The 12918-nt window shown below is 36.4% G+C and overlaps 1 protein-coding gene across 2 annotated transcripts in view; it reads left to right on the top strand.

The window, feature by feature from the left end:
* The window catches only part of ERCC8 (ERCC excision repair 8, CSA ubiquitin ligase complex subunit), a 29788-nt gene extending 17111 nt beyond the window's left edge, over window positions 1–12677 (top strand). The window contains exons 9-12 of one of the 2 annotated variants that reach the window (XM_064736559.1): window positions 414–538; window positions 3938–4135; window positions 10557–10643; window positions 12320–12677. In XM_064736559.1, the coding sequence (XP_064592629.1) occupies window positions 414–538; window positions 3938–4135; window positions 10557–10643; window positions 12320–12388 (479 nt within the window). In that variant the 3' untranslated portion in view covers window positions 12389–12677. The remainder of the gene's footprint in view (window positions 1–413; window positions 539–3937; window positions 4136–10556; window positions 10644–12319) is intronic. The other variant, XM_064736560.1, reaches the window with a different exon arrangement.
* The last annotated feature ends 241 nt before the right edge of the window (window positions 12678–12918 follow it).

Here is a 12918-nt window from a genome sequence, read left to right as displayed (position 1 = left end):
TTCTTTTCTAATAAAATCTTTAAAAAGCAGTCGTATTTCTGCCTGAAAGGTATGTCTAAATTAGGTACTGCAGTATTGTACAGAGAGACCTTACCCTGACTGCTTCAGAGCTGGCCAAAAGCTACAGCATGTTGTTGAGGGTGTTGTCCAAATGCCTCTGGAACTCTGACGGGCTGGGGGCATCAACAACTAGATGATAGATTGGACAGAACTGGCCCTTGAACTGCGCCCTGAGGAGCACTGCTGGTGGCTGTTAGCGGGCCACATGCTTTTATAAACAAAAAATTAAATTATTTTTAGCTGAATGTTACCATTCAAACAGCACTTCCGCTGCTCCACATTGAAGTAAAAATGTATACAAAGTAGTAACTTTTGTCTAGAGAACTGAGGCAGCTCTTTTTCCCCCCTGGCAGCAAACACTGCTCACAATGGGAGAGTTAATGGTTTATGCTATACAAATGATGGACTTCACCTGCTAACTGTTGGTACAGATGATCGAATGCGACTCTGGAATAGCTCCACTGGAGAAAACACCTTAGTAAGTTTTCAAGGCACTTCAGATGCATTTTTTCTTTCATTTAATTTTAAGAGATTTATAATTTTTGCGCTTGTCAGTACAACTTGGATTTCACTTTCATAAAGGATGTAGCTGTCTAATTTCATCACTAGATCATTTGGTGAACATTGTTTTCTTTCAGACTTCTTATCTTCTACTTATTGTAAGGAAAAAAGAATATGAAGAAGCCTAATCTACTTAAAGATTTAATATGGTAACTCTAAGTTCATGAATTTGAGAGTATAGCTATAAATATTTTGTACAGTAATAAAAACTGGAATAAGCCGTGACTGTTGGTAGAAAGTTTTGGGATTTTTTAAACTATTAGTTGCCAGTGTACTATCCATAGAGCAGTTGGCCATACCTGAGAGTTTCACTGGCTGCCTGGCCTTCTTGCAAATCTCCTTCTGTTTTTGTGGAATCTCTCCTGTGAAGTTGCATGACAGTATTAAAAATATCTATTCATCCATTCTTCCAGATTTGTGTTGGAATCACACAGCAGCAGGAATGAGGGGTGGGAAATGTGCTAAACCTCTTCTGATATTGCAGTCTTTTCAATGGCTTTTGGATTTTTTTTTGTGCTGAAGGTTCTTGTTTTATTTTTCTGTTCGGTAAAGAAAATAGTTTTCTTTGTTTATTTTGAAAGACGTACAAATTAGGTAAGTCAGTGTCCATGGAATTTTAGTCAGCTGTAATTATGGTCTGTCATTGCTATCAGGAAAGAAAGAAATTTTGCTATACCTCAAAAATGTTTTAATTGTGCTGCTTAGTTTCTGAACAGAGCAAAAATAATTCTGTATACATATTTAAATAAAAAGATTTCTCTCCACCCTACCTATATTTGCCAGCTTGTTCTCAGCACCTCATACACAAACATCTTCCTGTCTTCAAATCACCACCAAAGTAGATAATGCAGTTTGTTCACTCTCCTGTTACCAGCCGGATCACTGGATTTTGATTTTTCTGTGCCTGTTAGTTCATTTACTTGTTTCATAGGCTATTTTACAGTTTTCTAATCAGGTGTGGAATAGCTTGACCCTGCTTTGCTTTTTGAAGTTCAGAGTTGTATTGTCCAGAGTACTATATTTTCACACACTGCCCAGAGGTATTGCTTAAAATAATTTTAAGGCATCAGCAAAGAAATGAATGCATGTACAAGTATTACAAGTTTACACCATAGTCCTTTTATTTCCCTGACTAGTCCACCCTTTTGACCTAAATCTTTCTTTTCTATACCTTTCAAAAGGCATAGAAACAAAGCCATACATATTATTTTCTTTCAGCAATGTCACTGCTGTATACCATATTAGCAAAGCTCTCTGTGTTAATCTTAAATCTCCCCACCTAAAACTGAAGGCATAGAGTTAAGAAGGAAAACAATTCCAATTGTGGAATCTTTTGACTATAAGCTAAGAAATTTGTGAAGTTCATAGTGTAAATATTGTAACACAATGCATTTTCTTCATGAAAAATAGTCTGAATTGTAATGCTTTGTTTTAATTGACTTGTTTCAAGGAAGACTGGACTTTTTCTGCGAATATATTTCTCTGTCACTTCATAAATATACTTCTGATGTCTGATAGAACCTAATTAGACTGATATAGCCAACTGGAATATTTCCAAACATGTTCAGAAACTTCACTTTCAATCTTTTATGAGATTTTTATCAGTATAAAACTTGTCAAAAGCTTGAAACTATGAAACTATAGTTTGAGACATTAGTACAGGTGTTAATAAGGTACTTTTATACTATTTTAATTTGCAAGACTTCCCCTACACCTCACCATTAAAGTCTTAGAAGTTTTTCCTATCAAAGCTACCCTGGGAGAAAATGGTCCAGTACTTTTTTGTTGAACTTGTACATAATTTCATTGTCTCATATCTTTTGTTACTAATACCTTTTATTACTAATTGTTGCTTTTACTGTTTGATTTTTTATTGCTATTTCTAGTAAATTGTTCTTAGCTCAGTCCATGATCTCTGCCTGTTGTGTTTTGAATAGGTAGGAGTGCGAGTGTACTGAGCTGAAAACACCATTCCTAAACCACAACAGGTGGTAATTCCTGAACCACGTCTAATTTCAGTGAGGGTTTAGGTGCTTGATGCAGATCTGGCATGCAACAGCCTGTTGAAATCCTATTTCTTAGTGTGGAATTGCTAGTTTTAAGGCCTTGCTTGCTTTTCTTGCTTTCTTTTCTTTCTTTTCTTTCTTTCTTTTCTTTCTTTCTTTCTTTTCTTTCTTTCTTTCTTTTCTTGCTTTCTTTCTTTTCTTTCTTTCTTTTCTGTCTTTTCTTTCTTTCTTTTCTTTATCTCTTTTCTTTATCTCTTTTCTTTATCTCTTTTCTTTATCTCTTTTCTTTATCTCTTTTCTTTATCTCTTTTCTTTATCTCTTTTCTTTCTTTCCTTTCTTTCTTTCCTTTCTTTCTTTCCTTTCTTTCTTTCCTTTCTTTCTTTCCTTTCTTTCTTTCCTTTCTTTCTTTCCTTTCTTTCCTTTCCTTTCTTTCTTTCCTTCCTTCCTTTCCTTTCTTTCCTTTCCTTTCTTTCCTTTCCTTCCTTCCTTTCCTTCCTTTCCTTTCCTTCCTTTCCTTTCCTTCCTTTCCTTCCTTCCTTTCCTTTCTTTCCTTTCCTTTCCTTCCTTTCCTTCCTTCCTTCCTTTCCTTTCCTTCCTTTCCTTTCCTTCCTTTCCTTTCCTTCCTTTCCTTTCCTTCCTTTCCTTTCCTTCCTTTCCTTTCCTTCCTTTCCTTTCCTTCCTTTCCTTTCCTTTTTCCTTCCTTCCTTTCCTTTCTTTCCTTCCTTTCCTTTCCTTCCTTTCCTTCCTTTCCTTCCTTTCCTTCCTTTCCTTCCTTTCCTTCCTTTCCTTCCTTTCCTTCCTTTCCTTCCTTCCTTCCTTTCCTTTCCTTCCTTCCTTTCCTTCCTTTCCTTCCTTTCCTTCCTTTCCTTCCTTTCCTTCCTTTCCTTCCTTTCCTTCCTTTCCTTCCTTTCCTTCCTTTCCTTCCCTTCCTTCCTTTCCTTCCTTTCCTTCCTTTCCTTCCTTTCCTTCCTTTCCTTCCTTCCCTTCCTTTCCTCCTTTCCTTCCTTCCTTCCTTTCCTTCCTTTCCTTCCTTTCCTTCCTTTCCTTCCTTTCCTTCCTTTCCTTCCTTTCTTTTCTTGCTTTCTTTTCTTTATTCTAAATTGATATTAAGAAGAGTAAACTTTATTGAACGTAAAAATAATTATCTTGGTAGGCATCTGTACTTTGAAATATCATGAGATTTATTAACATAACCCAAAATTAATTTTATTGAGTGTTAAACATGAAGTAAAATTGACCTTTTAATATAATTTCCTGGGATTTTACTTAATAGCTGACTATGTAATCTATGTGATCTTTCATTTTGCAGGTAAACTATGGGAAAGTCTGTAATGAAAGTAGGAAAGGACTCAAATTTGCCGTCTCTTGTGGCTGTAATCCAGAGTTTGCCTTTGTTCCGTATGGAAGTACCATTGCTGTTTATACAGTTTTCACAGGAGAACTGATAACTATGCTTAGAGGGCACTATAGTACTGTCAACTGCTGTGTATTTCAACCTCATTTTCAGGTAAGTAAAATACAAGCAGTATTCCAGACAAGCAGGAATATTTATGCAGATTGGCATACCATTTGCACTATAAAAGCATTCACTTTTCAGGGATATGCTTTAATCAAAGATCATAAGAGGGAGTACTGTGTATTATGTGTCATCCAGGAAAAGTTTAGTCAAGCTTTTGGGATGACATTTTCTGGATTAGGTTCCTTCCACTGCTTGTTTTGTCTCACATATGTAACTTCTCAGTATACCTTTAGTAATTTTTTGACTTGTGTAATCGTTAATAAAGCACATGTGTGAAGACTTTTGTTTTCTGTAAAATGGAAGAGGAGTTATCTTTCTCAGAGACTAATCACATTAAAGACTGTGAAGTGCATTAGTACTGCAGTGAGTACTGAGAAGGCTCTCGAATACTTTGCTAGGGGGATCTTGCTCAAGTGCCTGTAGTTACACATTGGATAAAGTGCTGACAACATTGTGAGATTCTTAAATTTATCAGAGAATATTCCAGCTGAGAAATGCCATAGCATTACAGGGATTCATGGTACTGACAGATTTTTTTTTTTCTTCTCTGCCTTTTTTTCCTTTTCCTATCCCACTCTGGTGTATTTTTCTCTTGTAATAAAGGACTTAAGGATAACAAAAATGAATTTGTTATGAGTTACTTTAGAACAGATTGTTCATATGGCAAGTATTGTGCCAAGTGCAGAATGTATGATAGTATGGATTTTCAGGCCATTACATAGTTGCCCCCCTGTTTTAAGGATCATACTTCATGTCCCAGCTCTGCCTTCTTTTCCTGCTGTTTCTGAGTATCAGGTAGAAATACTTGAGGCAGAAGGGGTGTGTAGATACCATTTTATGACCTCTCATCATAGAAATGACTTTGGTAGCTTCTGCTTTGTGTCCAGTAGCTTTGACTGAATCCCTGAGACTGTATTACTGAGACAGACTTCGCTGAAAATTATGGTCACATTATGGACATGAGTAGACCTTAAGCTAATAAACTTTGCTAGATCTGGAAGGCAGTCTGATACTAATAGTCAGTGAGATACATCGACTGCAATATTCACATTGTGGCTAAAGCACATCTTTTCCAGAATGTTCTTGAAAAGCTTTTTGTCTTTTCAAGAATAGTTTCCCAACAAAACTTCTAGTGTGTTTATATAAAGTTATCTTTGGTGTTCTTTTTGATAAACTGAAGAGGTGAGGCTAATTAGGTCTCTCTCTGTAAAACATGTTTTACTTGTTTTACATGTGGTGTCTCTACCTCGGCATTTGAGATCCATGGAAAAGGATCACTCATGTGTGCATATGCACACAAGAACTACAGCAGTCACTGTATCTAGAAGTCTGTGATGTCAACAACTTCATTTGCTTTTCTGATGTTACTCCTGATTCTCTTTCAGAAGCACCCTTTTCCAGAGTTCAGTTCTATACCCTAGAAGTGTGACTGGATTTTCTTTTTTCATAAATGCTGTGCTTTCACTTGTATTAAATAGGTAGTCTGAGAAACGACATTGCTATATGTCATGATTTGGCACTGGCTTAATACCTGGCACCCACAAGAGTTGTTTGCTTACCCTCTCCTGCTACAGTTGGGCAGAGGAGAGAGAAAAAAAGAAAACTAAAAGCTCATAAGTTGGGGTAAGGATTGGGAGAAAAACATTCTAAGGGCAAAACAGGTTCAAATTTAAAGACATAAAGTAAATTTATTATTATCAGAGTCATAGGAGGATAATGAGAAGTAAAATAAGCCTTTAAAACACCTTTTTTCCCCTCACCCCCTCCTTCTGTCCCAGTGACAGTGGAGGGAGGCAGGACATGGGGATTTGGTTAGTTCATCACTGGAGATCACCTTCTGTTCACTCAGGAAGAGGAGTCTTTCCTCTGCCATGCCGTGGGATCCCTCCCATGGGCAAACAGTCTTCCAAAAACCGGCATGCTGTGGGTCACTTTGGCACGGGGTGCAGTCCTCTAAGGATAGGCTGCTCTGCTTTGGAAGCAAGGGCTCTCTGTCTCTGGAAGCAGGAGCCCTTTTTTTCTGGACAGGTTTCCCACTAGATCACAGCTTTCTTTGCATCCACCTGCTCCAGCATGAGCATTTTTACGACGGTGGATCTCTGCATCCCCTGTGGACTTCATGCATTACAGGGAAACAGCCTGTTTCACCATGGTCCTCACTTGCAGGGGAATCTTGGCTCCAGCGCCTGGAGGACCTCCTCCCGCTCCTGCTCCACTGACCTTGGTGCTGCCATGTTCTTTTCCCTCACATGTTCTCACCTCCTCTATCTAGAAGAAAAACTGCTGCTCATAGGTACCATTGCCAACAAGTTCCACAAATTCGGATTCCTGCAGGATCCCACAGCGCTGGGAAGTTGATCTCATCTAGGCTGGGTGCTGTTCACCGTGTTTGTGCCATCAGCCATGGGGCAGGGCCAGCACCACGTGAGCAGTGGTGGCTGCCGCGGGCGCTGTTTGACGCCTCGCCTCCTGCGGGTGCTGGAAGGGGAAGCTGCTGCTGCCCCTGCCCTCTCTGCTGCAGCACGGCTGGCCAGGGTCAGGGGCAGCAAGGGGAAGCCATGGGCTGCACCAAGATAATGGCATCCATGGTGCCTCACTTCCCCAGGGAAAAAAAGGTGCGCTGTTTTGATTTTCTTCTTAAATGTCATCACAGAGGCGTTATCAACCTCTCTAACTGGGCCCACAGCATATCCATCTTCAGAGCCATCAGATGCTGGCTCTGTTGGACATGGTTGAAGCTCCTAGCTGCTTCTCACACAAGCTACTCCTGTGGCCCTCCCCTGCTACCAATAAAGCAGGCCATGCCAAATCCACACATCCTTATCAGGATTTCAATACCAAAGGTAGTGCTACTGTTATTTTCAGTGTTCGCACGTGTACTTCCAAGTATCTTATCCTACCTTGATACAACTAAGTGCATTCATCAGTCTTCATGTAATTCTGATATAAATTACAATTTTGCCAGTAAAAATTCTTTCCTGAAAATGTAATATTGTTTGTAAAATTTATAGTCACCTCTTCTATTTTACTCTCTCAAGTATTTTTAAATCAACATGCTGCAAAGTTATTCCCAACTGTACATTTGTATTTTGTTACTAGTTTTAAGTAAAATCACTTTTCCTTAACAAAACATGCTCTATTGCAAATTCTCTTGAGTGATATTTCTATATCTATATTTTAATTCTACAGTAACTTAATCATTCGATAATCTTTTCCATTGTCATGTTTGAGATTAAAAAATGTCAGTTCATTCTTGTCTATATTATTCTGCCTTTTTTTTTTCTTTCTGAATGGCGTATCATCTCACTTTCAGCTTTGGAATTTTTAAATACATATCAAAACATAATTAAGCAAGCTGGAAGTTTTGCTTGATGGTTCTTCTGTATACATAGCTTACATCTGTGATGTAAGCTATATATACAGTGGTGAAGTGTGTAGCAGTGGCTTTGTAACTTTTTTGTTACTCGTTAGCACTTAATTGGACTTTATTATTCTGTGTTCATGAGAAACAAGATCTACATCTTTTCTGTAGTTCTGGCCATTTCCATGTGGTATTCTCTGTTGTTGTTAAGTGTTCTTCATATTAACAGTCTTATAAACTTTTCCTGCTGTCTTTAACCCTGGTGACTGATTTGTGTCCTACCCATCCTTAAATCTGGTCCTTAGGTTTTTCTCACTATTTTTTACTGTGTTCAGAATTCCTTATTAGTACTGATTGCTGTCAGTCCTTCATGTTCTTCTTGTTCATTAACTGTATTTTACTTGCTATCTTTGTTTCACCTTGTAACTAGAATAGGCTCTAAGAATAAACTTAAATTTTGTACCAGTTATGTATTTGAATTTATATAGAATATGTATTTGAGATGAGAAGTGTCTTATCTTTGCTTGGGACCATATAATCAAACATGATCACTGATAACCAAGGAGCTAGCTATTTGAAATTCAATCCCACTAGTCTTTATCTGTTCTTATCCAAATTAATTAGCATGTTTGTGTGAAATACCTTTTATGTTTGAGGTGCAGTACAGAGCTGTCTCCAGAGAGTGGTATGAGCTTTAGTTAATGTGTGTATATATGCCTTTTCTGATCCTAGGAACAGAGCCATAAAATCCACTATATTATTGTTTGCCTGTACTGTTCTTACGTAAATATATCTATAAAGTTAATAAGATGTTAGACTGCTTGAGTAATAAGAACTGCAGAATTTAGCCCTTTAATAAGAAGCATTAATTTAATAGGAGGTCAGTAATTTCAAGGGTGGTGTGGAAGAGAAAATCTTCATTGTGCAATATCTTAGATGATGTTTTCAGTTGGATCTAACATACTAGATACCAGTGTGCCTGCTTAGAATGATTTAAATAAACAAACAAGACCTATGTTTCCCTTTCAGAAAAAAAAAATCGCGTAAATCATCACGTATGAATAACATGTCATAAAATAGTAGGTGTGCAACAGGAAGCAATTTTTATTTAAATCATACTGCTGCTCATACTGCTCAAGAATGCTAGTGACATCTGCAAAGGTATTTGGCAAATCCAGTAGTATGCTATTACATTAAGTTAACTAGAAGTTAAATTAGGTTTTATTTGCAGTCTTTCCATATATTGTACTATAAACATGCATAGAGCATGTTTGTAGTGCAATATATGTGTCTGTCCTGTATTATAACATAATTCTACATAGAGGTCACTAGCTCTTCTTTTGACTGATTTATGGTGCGAGTCAGCAGTTCAGGTAGTAATAATTAATTTTAAGTATTGCTTAATGCAGTGGATATTGGCTGAAGATCTTACCATACCAGGATCAGAAAGTCAGACAAGTGATAAGAAGGATTAAAGTGGAAGAATGCAGATGTCACTGTGACATTGCTCATAAGGAGATATTTTGGCATAGAAAGATCTTTTGAAGTTCTTAGTGATATTCTAGATTCTATCAAAGACAGAAGGCCCGAGCAGAGTACTGCTTGCTGACAGAATAGAGTTTGACCTATACTTTGGTGTACCGTATCTTCTTTTAAGCAAGGTAAGTAGGATGGTTATGTCTCTTAAAATTGTAAACTCTTATCTTGAATGTTCTTTATGCATGAGCAACTTCATGCATAGTACCAGCTTTAGAAAAGTATGGCAGCTCACTTGAATTAGATTACCCACATAGATGTTTATAGGAATTGAGCATTAAATTTCTTTACCAAATGTCAACATAATTCATGCAGTTCTAATTATATATAAATTATATAGGAGACTTCCTGCAAAGACAGACCTGTGATAATATATTGAGCTTACATTGAATCAACATACTCATAAAGTGCACATATGCAGACAGTTGCTAGTTTAAGTGTAAAAACCAGCATACATAAAGCACAGCTTTCATTCTTCATACTGTCAACCTGAATACTACAAAAAAACTCATATGTCTCACTCAGGAAGTTAAATACATGACAATACTCAAGTGTTGTCAGACATAACATATAATAAGCAGGAATATAATTCAGTGTTGAAGGCATGTGAGAATATCTTCATACCTGTTAATTTACGCGTGTCAGAAAGTGCAAGTGTTATAGGTGCAAAATTTACTGCAAAGATGGTGTTAGGATTTCTCACCAGCAAAATTTTCTCATCTTAGAGTGACAGAGAAGTGTGTATTTCCTCTAGAACAGAACTACAGACTTGTTCTTTAGTAAGAACAGTAAGAAAATTAAGATATATTTGACTTAGGGCTATTTAATATAAGAACTATTTGTTTCCATGTGTTGCAGGGCACCTTGTGCAATGGTATCTCAGTCCTTAGTCATAACTATAACAATTTATAAGAGTTATTTATATTAAAATTATAAATTAGTCTTTCTCATCCATGCCTTCCCAACAGGGTACAAGCCTCATACTGTACTCTACTTTTTTCTTTTCCTTCCCTAGGACTATATTTGCTTAATACTTCTTTGTTCCATACATATTCTCTTTTCTGATGTGTCTTACTAGATTCTTGATTCTTCTGAATTTATTCCTAGTTTTAATTATAAAAAAATATTTCTCTTTTTTTTTTTGCTTGTGGGGTTTTTTCAGGTTTTTTACTTGTCCATAAACAATCTCTTAAGGTGCCTAACTGTTAAAATAGCTGTCTTTTCGGGAGATTAGAGAGAGGGAAGAAGAAAAATGTATTTAAGCAACACAGTTCATTTCAGTGTGGTTTTGCTGTTTTGGTTAGCAATCTGGGAAAAAATATAAAAACATATTAATTTTGTTTTGGCATATTATTTAAAATACTACTTATCCAGATTTATAATATAAATTAGAAATTTGCTATTTGCCTTTATTTTTAAATAATATTCACTACCCTTTTTTCTGCCCACTATGATATCTGTGTCACTATTCACTAAATTTGTGTGAAAGTAACTTTTGCTTGTTTTTTACAGGAACTTTATAGTGGTAGCAAAGACTGCAATATCCTTGCATGGATACCATCTCCACGAGAGCCAGTTCCTGATGATACGTCTGAAAAGGTAGTGAATTTTTGAGTTTGAACTGTACTTTTTGGTGGCTGTTATACTTGGGCAGGTTGTGTGTAAAGTCAATATGAAGTATGTGATTTTTTATTTTTAACAATATTTTTAACAATTTCTAATTAAGAGGAGAATCACCTATTATTTCTGTGCAATCTTTTATTCCTTGTAGGGTTTTGAGAAAACATTTTCTCTTGTAGTGTAGTCAAAACTTTTGGAGGCTGCTACCTTCCTACTTATTTAAGAGTAGTTCATGTCATTTGACTCTGTGTCTTTCAAATTCTGCTTCTTTCATTTCCAAACTGCTTTCTGCAGTTTGTCCTGTTTTGGAATTGTAGAGGTGCTAGATGGTATTTTAAATTGTTTAAGAATATACTGTGTATTAAGTAGTAAGATTAGGGATACCACACTTCATACACAAATAATTATGATGTGAAAATCAAAGGCCCAGTGCAAGACATTCAGGGTGATTGCAGGGAAGATTAAATGTAAGACTATTTTCCAGTAGAGTACTTTCTCTCTCTCAGACAAGAAATATTTCAGTGAGCAGCCTGAGTGACAAAAAGTCTGTATTTTAAGGAACTGAAACCATTACCGGATCAGAGTCTGGCAGACTGTACTGAGTTGAAAAATGAGGGTGTATTAATGTTTTGGCCTATAGCATGTGAAAATTCCAGTTTTTAAAATTTCAGCATCAATCCATTTTAGATGGAAAAATTATAAGAAACATAAAATTGTTGTAACATTTGCTTTTTGTAAGTTTTTGTATTTCAAAACTATCCTGCACTTAAGCAGAGAAGAAAAATATAGTTCCAAAGGTCTTCTACCCTAAACGCAAATTGTGTTGACCTGAAATTAACATTTTTGCCATGAAAATTTTGATGTGAATAAATTGGATTTTTCTTAGTCTGGAAAACAAAAACCCACAGCAACAACATTATTTACTTAGCTCTGATTAGAACTGCTCCTTTAAATTTGACACAGTGGCAGTATGTACTATATGCCATTGTTTTGAAATCTGTTAAGCTACAGCTGGTGTTTGCAAATGCTGTAGATGAGATTTCTCTGTAAGAAGCTATTTTGCTGCCCACAGGCCACTAATTCATGTTTCCTCTCAGGTGCTAGAATAGGCATTTGAGTGCTTGTATGACCAGAATCTGAACCCAGAATAGAAGTAATCAAGAAAAATAAGTTACCCCAAGTCATTGTGTTCACTGCACTGCATAGCTACACAAACCCTTTAGTTGGACCCTAGTGGGGTTGAGGTGAGAAATATTTTTTGGATGTGGATAGAGGCCAGGGCTGCCTGGCCTCTATGAAACTGCAATGCTAAGTTATGATGGGCTGAGGATATTGTGATCTAAATTAAAGCAGTGGCACACAATAAACACTGTTGTAACATTTGTTACATTTCGTACCAAATATTTGTAATACTTACAGTCAGTCCTCCAGATGTTTTATGCTGAAATTGAAATTAAATACAGTACTATTTCTTTTCGTAATTTATCATGTCTCAAATCAGCAGAATTTCTAAGAAAGTAGTTAAAAATAATCCAGTACTGATGAGAGTATAGTTTGTCTACATGTAGTCATTTAAAAAGTGCATTTAGCTTTTCCCTTATTAGATTGTAGTATTTTTAATTAAGCAAAACACTGAGAATTTTTATTTTCCCTAGTCTCTGCCTCAACAACATGTAAATCCAGCGTATGAAGATGCTTGGAGCAGCAGTGATGATGAAGGCTGAATTTAAATTATGAGCTGATATAAAATTGACATTCAGGCACTGCATTCACAGGCTTTTACAGAATTGGACATTGTTGGATTTCTCACAACTGGATTTTAGGTACAGTTCTGTTAGAGCAAGAAATAAGTTTCCACTGTTCTCTGTGTTTCTTTGTCACTGTAAAGTTAAATCCAAAGGATTACTTTTTCATACTTGATGACTTTTGTACTTATACATTGGTATACTTTATTGAAGTATAGTGTTGAACAGCTGATAAAGAAAAAATAAAAGACCCTGGGACCAGTCAAAATTACAGTGCTTCTGTTATCTTTAGTACATGAGGAGATAACCCTTTCATTTCCAAGACACATGATACAGAGAATTTTCCATTAAATAGGGGTAGCTCAGAAATACTTCCAACTTACTTTTATCAATGTCTTGAAGGGGCAGATTGTATCCATTTTCAAGTGCTCATGTGCTGTGGGAGTCAACAGATGTTTGTGCCTGTTCTTCTTGCATTTTCAGTTTTGCATATTTATCCATAAATGCAG

Source organism: Zonotrichia leucophrys, chromosome Z (genome assembly GCF_028769735.1).
Source record: "Zonotrichia leucophrys gambelii isolate GWCS_2022_RI chromosome Z, RI_Zleu_2.0, whole genome shotgun sequence".
Taxonomy (NCBI): Eukaryota; Metazoa; Chordata; class Aves; order Passeriformes; family Passerellidae; genus Zonotrichia; species Zonotrichia leucophrys.
The sequence above is the reverse complement of the archived record's forward strand: the minus strand, read 5'-3'. Positions and strand labels throughout refer to the sequence as shown.